The sequence below is a fragment of the Polistes canadensis genome, unplaced genomic scaffold (genome assembly GCF_001313835.1).
Source record: "Polistes canadensis isolate GaletaPanama2010 unplaced genomic scaffold, ASM131383v1 scaffold_139, whole genome shotgun sequence".
NCBI classification, from domain to species: domain Eukaryota; kingdom Metazoa; phylum Arthropoda; class Insecta; order Hymenoptera; family Vespidae; genus Polistes; species Polistes canadensis.
In genome coordinates this window covers 88676-102783 of record NW_014569686.1, presented here as the reverse complement: position 1 = coordinate 102783, position 14108 = coordinate 88676, and the positions used below count along the sequence as shown (strand labels likewise).

At 28.7% G+C, this 14108-nt stretch overlaps 6 protein-coding genes across 25 annotated transcripts in view; 3 read left to right on the top strand and 3 right to left on the bottom strand.

Annotated features, from left to right (window-relative positions):
- Window positions 1–4989, top strand: part of LOC106788411 — a 102175-nt gene extending 97186 nt beyond the window's left edge. For 17 of the 19 annotated variants that reach the window (XM_014751627.1, XM_014751623.1, XM_014751636.1 and 14 more), the window contains one exon: window positions 1–792. This exon is cut by the window's left edge and continues 1191 nt beyond it. In XM_014751627.1, the coding sequence (XP_014607113.1) occupies window positions 1–285 (285 nt within the window). In that variant the 3' untranslated portion in view covers window positions 286–792. Of the gene's footprint in view, window positions 793–4011; window positions 4573–4633 lie in introns of those variants that run through there. The other 2 variants (XM_014751641.1, XM_014751639.1) reach the window with 2 other exon arrangements.
- LOC106788413 (28S ribosomal protein S22, mitochondrial) lies at window positions 4719–6075 on the bottom strand. The gene is made up of 3 exons (XM_014751644.1): window positions 5882–6075; window positions 5325–5797; window positions 4719–5230 (listed from the first exon to the last, which is right to left on the bottom strand). The coding sequence occupies exons 1-3, from the start codon at window positions 5976–5978 to the stop codon at window positions 4757–4759; spliced, it is 1044 nt and encodes a 347-aa protein (XP_014607130.1). The 5' UTR covers window positions 5979–6075; the 3' UTR covers window positions 4719–4756.
- Window positions 6076–6420: 345 nt separating this feature from the next.
- Window positions 6421–8009, top strand: LOC106788455 (gem-associated protein 2). Of its 2 annotated transcripts, XM_014751725.1 has the most exons (6): window positions 6421–6520; window positions 6668–6776; window positions 6846–6930; window positions 7005–7163; window positions 7251–7541; window positions 7829–8009. In XM_014751725.1, exons 2-6 carry the CDS (start codon window positions 6676–6678, stop codon window positions 7916–7918), a joined length of 726 nt encoding a protein of 241 aa, XP_014607211.1. In that variant the 5' UTR covers window positions 6421–6520; window positions 6668–6675; the 3' UTR covers window positions 7919–8009. The 2 variants fall into 2 exon arrangements, with proteins under 2 accessions (XP_014607211.1, XP_014607210.1); XM_014751724.1 differs by having other exon boundaries at window positions 6516–6776.
- A 151-nt stretch (window positions 8010–8160) lies between these two features.
- LOC106788456 (ubiquitin-like protein 4A) lies at window positions 8161–9464 on the bottom strand. The gene is made up of 3 exons (XM_014751726.1): window positions 9015–9464; window positions 8685–8790; window positions 8161–8524 (listed from the first exon to the last, which is right to left on the bottom strand). Exons 1-3 carry the CDS (start codon window positions 9060–9062, stop codon window positions 8229–8231), a joined length of 450 nt encoding a protein of 149 aa, XP_014607212.1. The 5' UTR covers window positions 9063–9464; the 3' UTR covers window positions 8161–8228.
- A 584-nt stretch (window positions 9465–10048) lies between these two features.
- Window positions 10049–11392, top strand: LOC106788449 (eukaryotic translation initiation factor 3 subunit H). Its single transcript, XM_014751713.1, has 2 exons — window positions 10049–10477; window positions 10557–11392. The coding sequence occupies exons 1-2, from the start codon at window positions 10215–10217 to the stop codon at window positions 11302–11304; spliced, it is 1011 nt and encodes a 336-aa protein (XP_014607199.1). The 5' UTR covers window positions 10049–10214; the 3' UTR covers window positions 11305–11392.
- Window positions 11393–11432: 40 nt separating this feature from the next.
- Window positions 11433–13315, bottom strand: LOC106788450 (NAD-dependent protein deacylase Sirt4). The gene is made up of 4 exons (XM_014751714.1): window positions 12617–13315; window positions 12232–12511; window positions 11862–12144; window positions 11433–11785 (listed from the first exon to the last, which is right to left on the bottom strand). Exons 1-4 carry the CDS (start codon window positions 12648–12650, stop codon window positions 11441–11443), a joined length of 942 nt encoding a protein of 313 aa, XP_014607200.1. The 5' UTR covers window positions 12651–13315; the 3' UTR covers window positions 11433–11440.
- Window positions 13316–14108: the final 793 nt, after the last annotated feature.

Here is a 14108-nt window from a genome sequence, read left to right as displayed (position 1 = left end):
GCTGCTATTAATTCCGATTTAAGTAACTCGCGTACGAGATTCGAAGAATCCTCATCTTCATCTTCGTTAGAACCAACACTTGTCTTAGCCGTTTCTAATACCAATTCCGATCACCACACGAACGTGACTAATATGGTAACTGCGATAGATAACAACAACATCCTTACGACGGGTACATCTATTGGGTCCTCCGCCACTTCAGCTGTTTCTGCTGCTGCTATCAACACCAATACCAACACCACCACGACAACTACCAACAAAATCTACGAAACAGACATTCTGTGACCGAAAAAAAGGTTACAGAATTTATCTTCTAAACCGTTAGACCTAATCGAAATACTTCTCGCGAGTTAACGTCGTCGTTTCTGTCGTCGTTATCGAAGATATGATAATGAAACAAAAACAAGGAACCTGTCTATGGGAAGAATCTCGAAATTATCTTCTCTCTCTCTCTCTCTCTCTCCCTTTCTCACTTTTAAAAACGATCACGTTTCGATTATTATCAAATTTTGTTCGGTCGTGATTCGTTCGTGCCAAATGATGACAAAAATGAACGAAAAAAAGTACACTAAATCTGCAAGAAAAAGATACGCAAACACAAAAAAAGAAAGAAAAACAAAAAGAAAAAAAGAAAGAAAGAAAGAAAGAAAGAAAGAGAGAGAGAAATAAGGAATAGAATTTTTTTTAAATAAAACAACAACCCAACACATTTAACCCTCTTATCTAATATCGTCGTTAGAACGTACGTAAAAAACGAAATATTTATAAAAAAAAAAAAGAAAGAAGAAGAAATAAATCTAATAATAAAACTTTGATATTTAGATATTTTTATCTGGATACAACAGATAAAACAAGAACAAATAAATCTTGCTCTTAAAAACACAAACGTTCAGTCATCGGCGCAAACTTTTACAATGCGTTTTAACGACGAATGCCGGAACAGTCATTAAAAAAAATAAATAAACGAACAATTTATATAAATAATAATTATGTAAGTGGATTATATATATATATATATATAAACAAATAAATAAATAAACATAAAAGAGACCGTAAGAAAAAAAAAATTAAAAATTAATAAGGTAGATAGGTAGATAGAAACATCGTGACGCGGATAATAGACAAGAAAATAATTAAACGATATCAACAACAATAAGAAGAAAATGAATACTAGAAAAGGTAGAGAGAGGGAGAAAGATAGGAAAAAAAAATCAATCGATCTTCTTTCGTATCAGAGTCGTATTTATACTTTCAATATTTAAACAATAAAAAATATTCTCGATGATCATATTTGAATAATAGACTTTTATGTATACGCTTTTTCAATCCGACAAAATAAACAAAATATAAATAAAAAAAGAAATAATAATAAAAAATAACACAAGAGGAAAAGAGAGAGAGAGAAAGAGATAGAGAGAAAGAGTAAAAAAGTAAGAAAAAGAAGAGAAAAGTAATAAATCTTTTTTAATTGCAACACCTTAAAAAAAGAATAAAAAGAAGAAATGACAATTGTACGACACTCTCTAATGATCTATATATATAATTATTACAATAAAAACCGATAAAAATAAAAACAACACAATAACAATCGTTCAAATCGTGTAAATGAATGTTAAAAAACAAAATCGAGCTAATACCATACATCGGATCGCATCAAACAAGATTAATTATAATAATTAATCAATCAAGATCGGAAATAGTAATCATTGATAATTGATTATCGCGGAATAAATAAATAAAGAAAGAAAGAAAGAAAAAAGAATAGAATATAAAATAAGACAACCGTGAACGTCTTTTGCGAGATTTTTTCCTCGTATAAAAAAGAAGATTAAAAAGAAAGAAAAATAAATCAATAAATAAAATAAAATAATATAATATGCGATGACGACGATAAGAAAGAAAGAAAGAAAGAAAGAGAGAGAGAGAGAGATAAACGTTTTAAATGATCCACATGATCGAAAGAAAAGTAAAAGAAGTAAAAGAGAAATCGAAGAAAATAAGAAAAATATCCTCGGGTGCGATCGAGGGGTATACTTTCTAAACAACACATTTCTCGTAGCTAATATTTATATTATAATAATAAAAATAATAATAATAATAATAATAATAGGATCATTCGCGTTTTGACTGCTAGTTAACGTTAGGTAAAATGACCACGAATTCGTATATGTAATGTTAACACACACACACATATACGTAACACCATCATTACGCGTAAGCACACACAAGAACATTTGCGAAATGCTAAACGCGTTTCCGAAAAAAAAGGAATGAATAAAAGAGAATAATTAAAAAAAAAAAAATTAAGAAGATCGACGAAAAAAAATGATCGTACGATATATTTAACGATCGATCGATCGATTGATAATGAATTAAAAAGAAGAAGCATTACGAATCTCGTGAGATTAGGCACGCAATATGGATTATTATTAGTTACAATTATTATTATCATCTTTATTATCACTATTATATATTATCATCTTAATTAATATTATTTTTTGTTATTATTATTCTATATTATATATATATTTTTATTATTGTAATTATTATAATAATTATGATTATGGTAATTATTATGCAATGACTCTATTCTATTTGAAAATATTTTGTTTTGATCATTTTAATGGTTTTTCCCTTTTAGTCGGCTCTTACGACAAACAGGGACTACTGCGGGCTTATTTTTATCCCTCAAGCCCGCAGAAGGTTTATTATTATTATTATTATTATTAATTGTTATTATAATTATCATTAATTATTATTAATTATATGAGGGCAATATATACATATATTTATATATATATATATATCAAAGAAATACGGGCAGCTCTCGTCGAATAAAAAAATAAAAATAAAAAAAAACAATATGGATGCACAAGCTCCTTTTTAGAAGAATTTTATGTGCGAACTCTTAAAAAAAAAAAGTGTCACCAAAATGAAAATGATGAAGATGAATAAAAAGAAGAATAAGGATAAGAAGAAGAAAATGAAGAAGAAGAAAAATAAAAAGAAATAAATATGGAATTATTCAAATACATATTATGTATGTCTCTAAGTAAGATGTAAACTTCTAATGATCGATTTTTCAACAGACAATCGCTCGGCCACTACACTCTCATCTTTTGAATATCCTCTTTTGACACGAAGTCAAGGAGCCCATTAGAGAAAGAAGAAAAAGAAGAAGAAAGGGATGGAAGAAGGAGTAGTAAAAAAAAAAAAAATAAAATAAAATAAAAAAGATGTGAAAAAGAAACACAAAACTTTGTTGCATGTACTACTTGATACTATGACGATAATGATGGTGTTTTATGACTTGTGCTTCGAGAGGGCCTAATAGATACATATATTTATTACAATCTCATAGACCGAATAAGAACATTATTTCATATGCTTTTCTCCTTTCAGGATCTTCTTCGATAACGAAAGAATAAAAAACATTAGAAAAACAAAAAAATTAAACAATAATTGTTAGGGAATTTCTTTTCACGAGATAATATTTTATCTTTTTTATTCTATTATATATTTTTATTCTTTTTTTTTTGTCGTTTTCTTGCTTCTCTAAATTTCTATTTATCATAATTGTTAACACACACGACGTGTTTGCAATGAATAATCGAATTAATGATTATCTTCATGCTAAGAGACATACGAATAAAGACAGTAACGATGATAATAGATATTATAAAGGATAAGTGCTTATTGAAATATTTACAGAAAGATATACGATCTCAACGAGACGTCTACCCCATTCCTCAACCCCTTCATCACCTTTTCTTTCTCTCTCTTTTTCTCTATCTCTCGTCCTCTCTCTTTCTTTCTATCCATTACTATTTTTCACGTTATATCTCTTTCGTACAAATTTCATCTTCACTCTTCGATCTTTTATAATTCATAAAACAAAAAAAAAGAAATGCAGCTATTTTTTTTATCTATTAATATTAGTATATTATTATTATTATTATTATTGAGAATGTAATCTATTATAAGTCTATTATTATTATTTGTGTTTTTTAGGTTCCTTCTTCTTCTTCTTTTTCTTCTTCTTCCTCTTCTTTTTATTTTATAATTTATGAACGATAGATGATAAAGAAATCCTTTATTTATTATTTCCAATATGTGAATAAGTTTTAAGCGATAAACGTTAGTATATTAATAATTGTAAATTTATTAAAGGAGAAGAAAAATGATTATATGGAAAAAAAAAGAAAGAAAGAAAGAAAAGAAACAAAAATAATTCTTCGTTTTACTCCGTATAGAAAAGGACAATTATTAATTATAACACCGAATAAATTATATATATATATACATATATATATATATATATATATACTTTAACACTTTTCCGTATTAATAATACTAGCAAGTTAGATGCAATGTTTTTTCTGACGATCCTGTAAGCTAAATCGAATTGACTTGTTACATTTGTAAATGTTTGTAAGTAACTACTACGTAATAAAATAATCGAGTAATAATCATCGAATTATATCCTAGCAATGCTCATCTGTTATCCATCGATTATTTCACCGTACACGTACAATGAATAAAGCTAACCATAACATACCATACTAAAAAGTATCTTAGATTCATTATTAATTTATTATATTAATACGACTAATTCCTTTCGTTACTCCCACAGGTTCCATTACCACCTGACGATGACGATGATAACACAATGATAATGATATATATTAATAAAAAAAAAAGATATGAATAACGTAATATTCAATACCATTTTACGATTTATTTACATATTTAAAAATTATGACTTATCTGAATCAATACCATGAGCTTTCTTTATACCTTCTTCAACTTTCTGCTTCTCCTTTTCTAATTCTTGGTAAACGGCTAAAGTTTTCTTAACTAAAGGACCTAATGGCGCATCCAGAGAAGCATAATGCATTATTAATTTAATGGGATCTTCACTTTCGCACTCAGTCATTGCAGATTTTGCTTGAGGGTGTATCTTGTGATAAACATGTATCAATGCCACAGCTTCTTCAAATTTTTCTGATTCTATTATATTGCAAAGCAATTTATCGATATCATTATTCCAAGCGAGATAAAATACAAAGGGACCAAAGTGTCTTGTTGATCTCAAGCATTCGAATTGCTTCTTTTGATTGATGTCCTCATAAACCGCCTTTGTAACTCTTTTATATTCTGGATCATCTGGATCGTATTGAAGACAAGCACGGTCTAATAAGTACTCATAAGCTTCTTGTCTCAGTAGATTCTGAAATATAATATATATACAAACAAAATTATAATGATAATAGTAATACTAATAATAAATGTTTCTATTGTACTTTTTAAACAAATTATCTAACCTCCAAATATTCTCCTTGAAACAATTTAGGAGCTATCATTTCTTTCCCTTTGGTAGACATATACACCTGATTCAATCGATCTCTTTCATTCCACTTGGCATATCTAAGCGTCCCATCGAGCTGCCTAATTACTATGATTCTGTCTCTTTCTTTAATACCAAAACTAATATCCGTAAAGGCATATTTACTCGTAGATAATCCTTCCAATGCTTCATCCTTGGACAATACAACATCTATTTCTTTCCTTGTTTTAACTACAGGAGGCATTTGCAAACGTTTTTCAGCTCTCTTCTTTGCAAGATCCAAAGCTTCTTCTAATTCTTGATCAGTCATAAATTTATATTCAGGAACTTGTAATTTTTCACCAGTTAAACGTTTTCTAACAACCTTTTTGTAATCGATTCTTGTTAATATCCTCAACGCCTGTTGTACTTCTTGATTAAAAAATATTGGTGCTGGATCCACTTCATTTTCTGTGAATATTATAAAAAATAAATCAAATTTAAACAAGGTTTGACCAAGAATCATAACCTAACTTATTTTTATTATACACGTACCTGTATTTAATTGAGGTGCATTAAATGAATATGCACGACACGTTAAAATTCTTTCACAATGTGAACGTCTACATATTTTAATTATACGTGACAACATTATTTGAATTATATAAATTATTAATATTCGAAATATAATAATGAAAGCGTGATGACAATAAACAAGACTTTAATCCCAGCTAGAAAAATAGTTATATCGATAAGAACATTCGATTTATTATCTCAAACATCGATTTCCGTCACTGACCAATCAGAATAACGCTCGACGTAATGTACCAATACTGTGACCAATTAACGATAGTCGAACTAAAAGCTCTCGATTCTAATTTTATAACTTTCATTTGAAAAATAGGTTTTTATTTTATTTCTTTTAAATGTAATGATTGATCAAATAATTCGCATGTTATATATATTTTGAATTATAAATTATTCTAAATAATTATTACAATTTTATAAATTTGAAAATAACTTGTTCTGTAAATATTAGAATCCGTATTCTTATACGAATTTAGAATGAACAGTAGTACCAAACTTATATAAAGTAAACAGATAAAATTTTCACTATGCATTCACAAAAAAACAAGTTATTTTTATAAATAAAGTATTCTTGTTGAAATTAATATAATATTTAAAAACAAATTGGTACGTAAGTTAAATTTATATATATGTACACGTACACGTATACGTAAAATCATGTTGACTTAATTTTCTTGAAAACAATATGACAGTGTTGAGGTAACATTTGTAAATAATTAACAATAGATAATATGTTGATATTTCAAAATAAAGCAAATAAAATGGATTATATGAAAGAACCAGCATTTTATGTGGAAGATATCGAAGATATTGACCTGAAACAACCTCCAAAATCTGGAGAAGATTATATCAAGCGGGTAATGTAAGTATTATAATAATTTAGAAATGAACAAAGTAAAATATTCATTCAAATAATTTCACTGTATTATAGATTAGAAGCTAAACAATATGCTGATACAGTAGTGGCTGATATTAATCCAGAACTTTTTAAAAAACCTACGATAGATATTCACCATGTAAGTTAATACAAATATTAATCAATTATATCAACACATAATATTTAAATAATATGAAATAAATACAATAATAGTTACCAGGATGTGTCGAAGCACCTACATCTTTAACTCCTATCATCGAATGGCAAGAACGTCAAGTAGAAAATTTCAAAGATTTAAAATTATACGTTATTCAAATGCAAGATAGGATTAAATCATCTAAACGCAAATGGAAGCCTCAAGAGACACAATTGGTAGATAAATTTATATGTCATCCTGAATTATTAAGAATGTAATACTGATATTATATTTCAAAATAATACTTTTCGTTTTGGTTTCAGCCTCATATAGATGATCAAGAAGGTTGGATCACTTACTGTTCCAAGGAAAGTAGCGATGATAAAGAAAATCATAGTCCAACGTTAACGACTATTATATCTATGAAACAACCATTGATAGAACAAGTCTTGGAATATTTAATCGAATATGTACAAAAACAAGGAAAACTTCCATTTAAAATTGGACAATGGCTCTATGCTTTATTGGTTGTTCTGCATCTACCATTGGACCCTGACACATGTTCTTGTTTGCGTTCTTTGGCAAGAATGTGTTCCATTATTAGAGCTAGTTCTGTAATAAATGTTTACTTACAGTATTATTCATTTTAAGAAAAGTTCAGTATGATTTTATTTCAATAATAAGAAGAAAATAGCTAAGATATTTTATTTGAAAAAATCTCTTTCTTAATAACTAAATCGTTACAACTTTGGTATAGATTGAAAATATTAATTTCAAAGTTTTAAAAGTAATCCATTTAAATATTTGTTATTTTTTTTTTCTTTTTAATTACTAAACTTTTCTTGAATCGTAACATTTGTATAAAAATTACACATCTAATACTACATTTTTATTTATTTAGAAAAAGTTGGAAGAACACGAAGTAGGAGCACTAAATTTGTTTATATGCCTGGTTGCCAGATATTATCGTCAAATGGATCTCGCTGATTGATATTTAATCGATGTTACACTTGTCCCTTTTTCTTTCGTGGCTATATCACAAAATGTAATTAAAAATGAAGAGGAAGTAAAAGAAATAATAGGAAAGAAAAAAGAAAATAAAATGAGAAAAAAAAGTATTAAATAAAAAATTAACTAACTATCATCTCTCCCGGTGATATACATAATTCGTGCTATTTTTTTCTTATCCTTTTCTTAAATGCTACAGAATGTAGGGTACAATAAGGCAAGATATCGATTAAATAAAGTTATATTAGAAGTAATCGATTGATAAGCGATATTGCAAAATTGTTGAAATTATTTTAAGCTATATTCTCTTGGTCCTGTAATAATGCAGTTGCAAATCTTTCCAAGTCGTCGTAACTAAGATTATTAACTTTGTTCTTCAAGTCTTTTATTAGCTCGTTAACGATTGATTCTGCTTCTGATTCGGTATAATAATGCCTTAAAACTCTTGTAACCTCATCTCTCAATATTTGAGTTCCAGTTTTTTGATGAGATTTAGCCTCACTTGGTCCTTCTTCCGCTTTCTTTATAACAACTAAGTTAAGTCTACTTCCATCCTTAATCGCTGGATAAAAACTTAGTGGCTGTTCGTCTGAAATCAAATATGTATCAAAGATATTAATATTTTTGTATTTACATGTAAATATATGTATACACGTACATATGTTACATTATTTTTTTTTTTGTTTTATAACAATGTGTATATATATTACAAATATAAATTTTGAAGGTACAATTAAATATTATTTTACCGGCCAATGTTTTTCCTGTTAGCAACAATCTTTGTTGTGGTACATCGATGCCTAAAAGGTCACTTAATTTATGCTTCAGTTGCAAAACTGTTTCTGTTGGCATAATCTGGAACAATAGAAATATATCATGGATGGAAAAAATGCCATTAAATATAGAAAAGATTATTTTCTAAACTAGCATAAATTTCTAATCAAATCGATTGTAATAAAGTAACATATATATATATATATATATATGTATATATATATATATATATATATATACATATACATATAAAAAAACATAATAGAAAGACCAAAAAATTTGAAATCAACATCTCCATTACTTACATCGATAATATATTCTTTCCCTTGAAGTTTTTTCACGATAACTTTCATGATGAGTATATTTAGTTTGATTACCCCGCAATAAATAAAGCAATTCGTGTGTTGCTTTTTCCTTTTTCTTTTTCCTTTTTCTTCTTTCTTTTTGGTTAAGTCAAATTTGTCGTAGGAATAAAACTTTACGCGTTGAAAGTAAAAATTGTATCATTTTATTGAAGAAGAGGTTATATTTTGCGACACAAGACACACAGACCGAGAGAAACTTTCGTTATATATTTTTTCACGTCTTTTCCAGTTACAAACGAACACACAGCGGTGTTAATGGAAACACAAGGAGTACACGAGTCGAAATACACGACGATCGAGGCGCCACCTGCTAGTCGATCTCTCAAGATTTATTATCTAGAACGTCGGAACTTTAAGAATAATCAATAATTATTTGTTATTTATCATTTTTTTCTTCTTTAACACTATTATTTTATTTTTTCTTACAATGCATTTAAATCTAATATTTACATGTCCATATTCTATTTAATTAATCCAAATTCTATATATCTTCTAATGAAATAATATTCTCTTCTAATAATAACAAATAATAATAATATAACTATATTAACAAGTATAGCAATGTTATTCCAATGCATATAAATATGTACGAGCGATATTTATCCACACAATGATATTTTTTGTTTTTTAATATACTATATTTTTTTAATGTTGATAAAAAAACTAATTATACTAATCCTCTTTATGACAACTAAAGTTACTATAATTGCACATTGACTAACTAGTCCGTAGACCCAACGTCATGAATCCTTGATGAATTATTTCGTAGAAATGTCATTAATCATTAACGAATTATTTCGTAAATATATAAATTATGAAAAATGAAATTATTGAATTATTTGTATATATTGGTTAATGTTTTTAAATCTAATTTTATCGAATACCTTGGTAAATTAATACTTTGATTAAATTGTTAAATTTAGGATTAGATTTATCTTTAGTCACGAGATAGCGCTGTATTGAAACGTTTTAATCACTGTTGTCCACGTTTCTACTGTTTGTGAATTCTATGATTACAATTGTTCCTTTTTCCCATGGTCGGCATGGCTCATTGTGTGTGAACATAAAAATAATTGACAGACCTCGATAAATATTTGATTTTTTAATTCCTCATAATATAAATTATTACTCTCTGTCAAAATGGCATCAAGAACTCAATCCAGAAGAATTCCTGAAGTCGAGCCACGTATTGATTACGTTCAATGCGATGGATTGGTTGTAATGAAAATGGTTAAACATTGTCATGAGGAGTCTATGAGCAACATGGAAGTTGCACAAGGTGCACTTTTGGGTTTAGTTGTACAAAATAGATTGGAAATTACTAATTGTTTTCCATTTCCTAAAAATGATGAAATTGCTGACGAAGAGGAATATCAATTAGCTATGATGCGTAGGCTCAGATGGTATGTTAAAAGAACACACACATTTTTTAATGTAATTCAGAATTATTTATTTTATAGTTTATATGTTTTTTATTTGTAGGGTCAACGTTGATCATTTCCATGTCGGATGGTATCAAAGTGCAGATGTTGGTAACTTTTTAAATGTATCGCTTTTGGAATCACAGTATCATTATCAAACATCTATAGAAGAATCGGTTGTACTTATTTATGACACTGCCAAATCAGCTAGAGGATTTTTAACTCTTAAAGCGTATCGTTTAACACCTCAAGCTATTCAAATGTATAAAGAAGGCGAATTTACACCAGAAGCATTGAGGGCTCTTAAGATCGGTTATGAAACTCTTTTTGTTGAAATTCCTGTTGTTATCAAGAATAGCAATTTAACAAATATTATGATGTCGGAATTAGAAGAAATGGTTCCAGAAGAAGAAGGCACTAAATATTTAGATCTTGGAACTGCTACAGTATTAGAAAATCAACTACGCTGTTTGATGGATCGTGTGGATGAATTAAATCAAGAAGCTATGAAGTTCAATAGATACCAACAGTTAGTTGTTAGACAACAACAAGATAAAAATCGATTGTTGGCTAAGAGAGCTCAAGAAAACGCAGCGAGAGCTGCTAAAGACGAACCACCATTACCTGATGATGATATTAACAAGATTATGAGACCATTGCCAGTACCACCTAGATTAAATCCAATGATCGTCGCAGGGCAAATCAATACTTATAGCGAACATATATCACAATTCTGTGCACAAAGCTTAGCTAAATTATATATTACTCAAAGTCTTCAACATGCTAAGGAATCTAAATCTTCCAACTAATGAAGTAACAATCTCTATATTATAAATGATTATATTATTAAGCATTTGTAATGAAATATTAAATCTATATAAAATATTATATAGTAATGTTTCCTTGTGTTTTGTATACACATGTATTGTACAAATACGTTTAAGATCACATTTTATTTTCTACAAAGAAATCATTAAATCTACAAGCCTTAGAGAGCACATCCCCGCATCTTCCTTCTATTTTAATATGTACATCATTGTCAGCTCTTGTTTTACCAATATTTACTAACATTATAGACTTTTTAGCATCTAAAGCTTGAAGTACAATTCTATAACCAGAGAATGTACTTAAAGAAGTTCCAAGAATTAATAATGAACTCGATTGTTCAACTATATTTTTAACATTTTCTACAACATAACGAGGTACATTATCTCCAAAAAACACTATGTCTGGTTTCAGTATACCACCGCAATTTTCACATGGTGGAACAATAAACCCTTCGGTTTCTTCCTATAAAAACATTTTGACAAATGGTTATAAAAGTAGATATGCATGTGCAAACATTTATTTGAATTATTTTAAATACCTGAGTTAAATCTACGTCTCCATCGGGTCTTATCATTTCAATATGACTATTTAAAAGCGGATTAAGTTCTTTAAGAATATTTTGAAAGTTAGCTCGTTCTATTTTATGATCGCAGTTAAGACACATTACTCGAAATGCTGTACCATGAAGTTCTATCACATTTCTATTTCCAGCTTTTGTATGTAAATTATCTACATTCTGTGTAACGACACATGACACCTTCCCAATTTCTTCAAGATTTTTTAATGTCTTATGAGTGTCATTTGGTTGAAATGTTGAAAATCTACGTCAGAAACACTCTTTATGTAGATTCAATTGTAATATGCTTTAGAATTAATTTTATTTAAAATCTAGAAGAATTAATTCAAACCTAGGCCATCCTACATAATTTCGTGCCCAATATCGTTTTCTAATAAATTCATTGGAACAAAAATCTTTATAAAGAACTGGCCTTCGACTGCTTTTAGCGTAAATACCAACMCCTGCCGATCTATAATCTGGAATTCCACTTTCGGTGGAAACTCCAGCACCGGTTAAAACACATATGTTGTTGTTATTTTCTATAAAGTTTTGTAATTGTAGTACATCTTCTTCTTCGACAGGATTGCATACAGGTACAAATGCAAATTGTGACATCCTACATGTTTGAACTATAAGAAATTAATGTAATAACAAGACCGATAAGGTTTTAATAGTTTTAAAACCAATAACATTGATAGTAATGTACTACTTTATATAAATATCAATAAACTTACATTTTAATATCTGTAAAAAAGATGATTGAAGCATTTTTAAAAGAAAAAAAATTGTTTAAAATATTTCAATATCTTTCAAAAACCTATTGATCTTGTTTTACAAATTTTTGTATCTCATTTTCTTATATTCTCATTACATACATTTAATACCACATAACCTCAACTTCTACGTCAAAAAATGGCGTGTGGCAGAAATTTTACGTTTATATGACCAAATGTTCATGTAATCAAACTACATACATATATGCATAATGAAATATTTATAAATCATTATCAAATGATGTAATGAATCAGATTTGAGTTATCCGAGATTATAGCCGGATTGTTACGTTTTACAATTAATGTTAAAAAGGTGGTATCGGTTGCTATATTGGATTTATCGTAAATTATAATATACGGAATTTTTATATTCAAGTTAAACACAATGACGACCGTCAAAGTTTAATTGGCGAAAGTAATGCAAGTCATAGTAGAGGCAGGTAAGCAAACAGGTAAATAAGCAAGTAAGCAAGCAAACACTGTAGAGTCGATTAAAACCGCTCGTGATGTGTGACGAAATGAGTGCAGGTGGCGGTGCATTATTGCACAATGCATCAGTACAACTCCTTCTCCTTGTAACCAGAAGTCAGGACGAGGGTCCTCCGGTAAAGTAGAGGGGAGGAACCTCTCTCACCAAAGGGGAGGTGGGGACTTCCCTAAGTTAACCCGGTGAATGTTACTACTCGCAAATCCACACAACTAATTTCTGCCAATGGTCTATTATTCTTTCTCTTGATATTTAATTGTAAGATTTTTTTAAATTTTGTGCATAGATGTATTTACGGTAAATTTAGTCAATAGAACGACCATTTACATTTTATTTTTTATCAATATTAAGAAAGAAAACTATAAATCAATATGTATTGTTATAACTTATTGTTTACAATGTTGATCTTTTTTTGTATATGGTTTCAAACGGTATTGAATGAACAAAATTTCAGAAAGCAAAGAAAGAAAGAATGAAATAGTAACGAGGTCGACTTGATCCTCTCATGTCAGCTCGGTCGATAAGTAGGGAGGAGTGAAGGGCAACATTTCGTTTGTCTCCTTGGCATCAACAACACATCCGGTTGACGTTTCCAATAACTTTCCTGAATATATTACTAAAAGAAAAAAGTATGTTATATAATTTTTATACCTATGTTGTTTATCTATAAATACATATGTATGTATATATTATAACTTTGAAATGATGCTTCTATTAAGCCGTAAGGATTTGGTGCGATGTAATGTAGAATCCTCACCAACTTTCAAAACTCGACCGTTCGTCTACGGCGCAATAACTTTCGCAATTCTCTTCGTGTCTCGTTGATGATCTGCCTTCATGTTACAGCGGCCGTGAGAGATAGATAACTTCGGGTTTTATTATGTCGTTCGAGGGTTAACTTATGATTTATTGATTAATTGGATCGCCGTTGAATGAGATCAAACGAGAAGAAAGGATCGAAATAAA

What these genes read in the sequence shown, in the direction of transcription:
- LOC106788413 (XM_014751644.1), bottom strand. Translation starts at nt 5,978, where the DNA reads ATGTTGTCACGTATAATTAAAATATGTAGACGTTCACATTGTGAAAGA. An exon ending in TGCACCTCAATTAAATACAG is followed by an intron (nt 5,798 to 5,881) that starts GTACGTGTATAA and finishes TAATATTCACAG; the next exon opens with AAAATGAAGTGGATCCAGCA. An exon ending in TTCAAGGAGAATATTTGGAG is followed by an intron (nt 5,231 to 5,324) that starts GTTAGATAATTT and finishes ATTATATTTCAG; the next exon opens with AATCTACTGAGACAAGAAGC.
- LOC106788455 (XM_014751724.1), top strand. Translation starts at nt 6,646, where the DNA reads ATGTTGATATTTCAAAATAAAGCAAATAAAATGGATTATATGAAAGAA. An exon ending in CTACGATAGATATTCACCAT is followed by an intron (nt 6,931 to 7,004) that starts GTAAGTTAATAC and finishes ATACAATAATAG; the next exon opens with TTACCAGGATGTGTCGAAGC. An exon ending in AGCCTCAAGAGACACAATTG is followed by an intron (nt 7,164 to 7,250) that starts GTAGATAAATTT and finishes TTTTGGTTTCAG; the next exon opens with CCTCATATAGATGATCAAGA.
- LOC106788456 (XM_014751726.1), bottom strand. Translation starts at nt 9,062, where the DNA reads ATGAAAGTTATCGTGAAAAAACTTCAAGGGAAAGAATATATTATCGAT. An exon ending in GGAAAGAATATATTATCGAT is followed by an intron (nt 8,791 to 9,014) that starts GTAAGTAATGGA and finishes CTATTGTTCCAG; the next exon opens with ATTATGCCAACAGAAACAGT. An exon ending in AACAGGAAAAACATTGGCCG is followed by an intron (nt 8,525 to 8,684) that starts GTAAAATAATAT and finishes ATTTGATTTCAG; the next exon opens with ACGAACAGCCACTAAGTTTT.
- LOC106788449 (XM_014751713.1), top strand. Translation starts at nt 10,215, where the DNA reads ATGGCATCAAGAACTCAATCCAGAAGAATTCCTGAAGTCGAGCCACGT. An exon ending in ATGATGCGTAGGCTCAGATG is followed by an intron (nt 10,478 to 10,556) that starts GTATGTTAAAAG and finishes TTTTATTTGTAG; the next exon opens with GGTCAACGTTGATCATTTCC.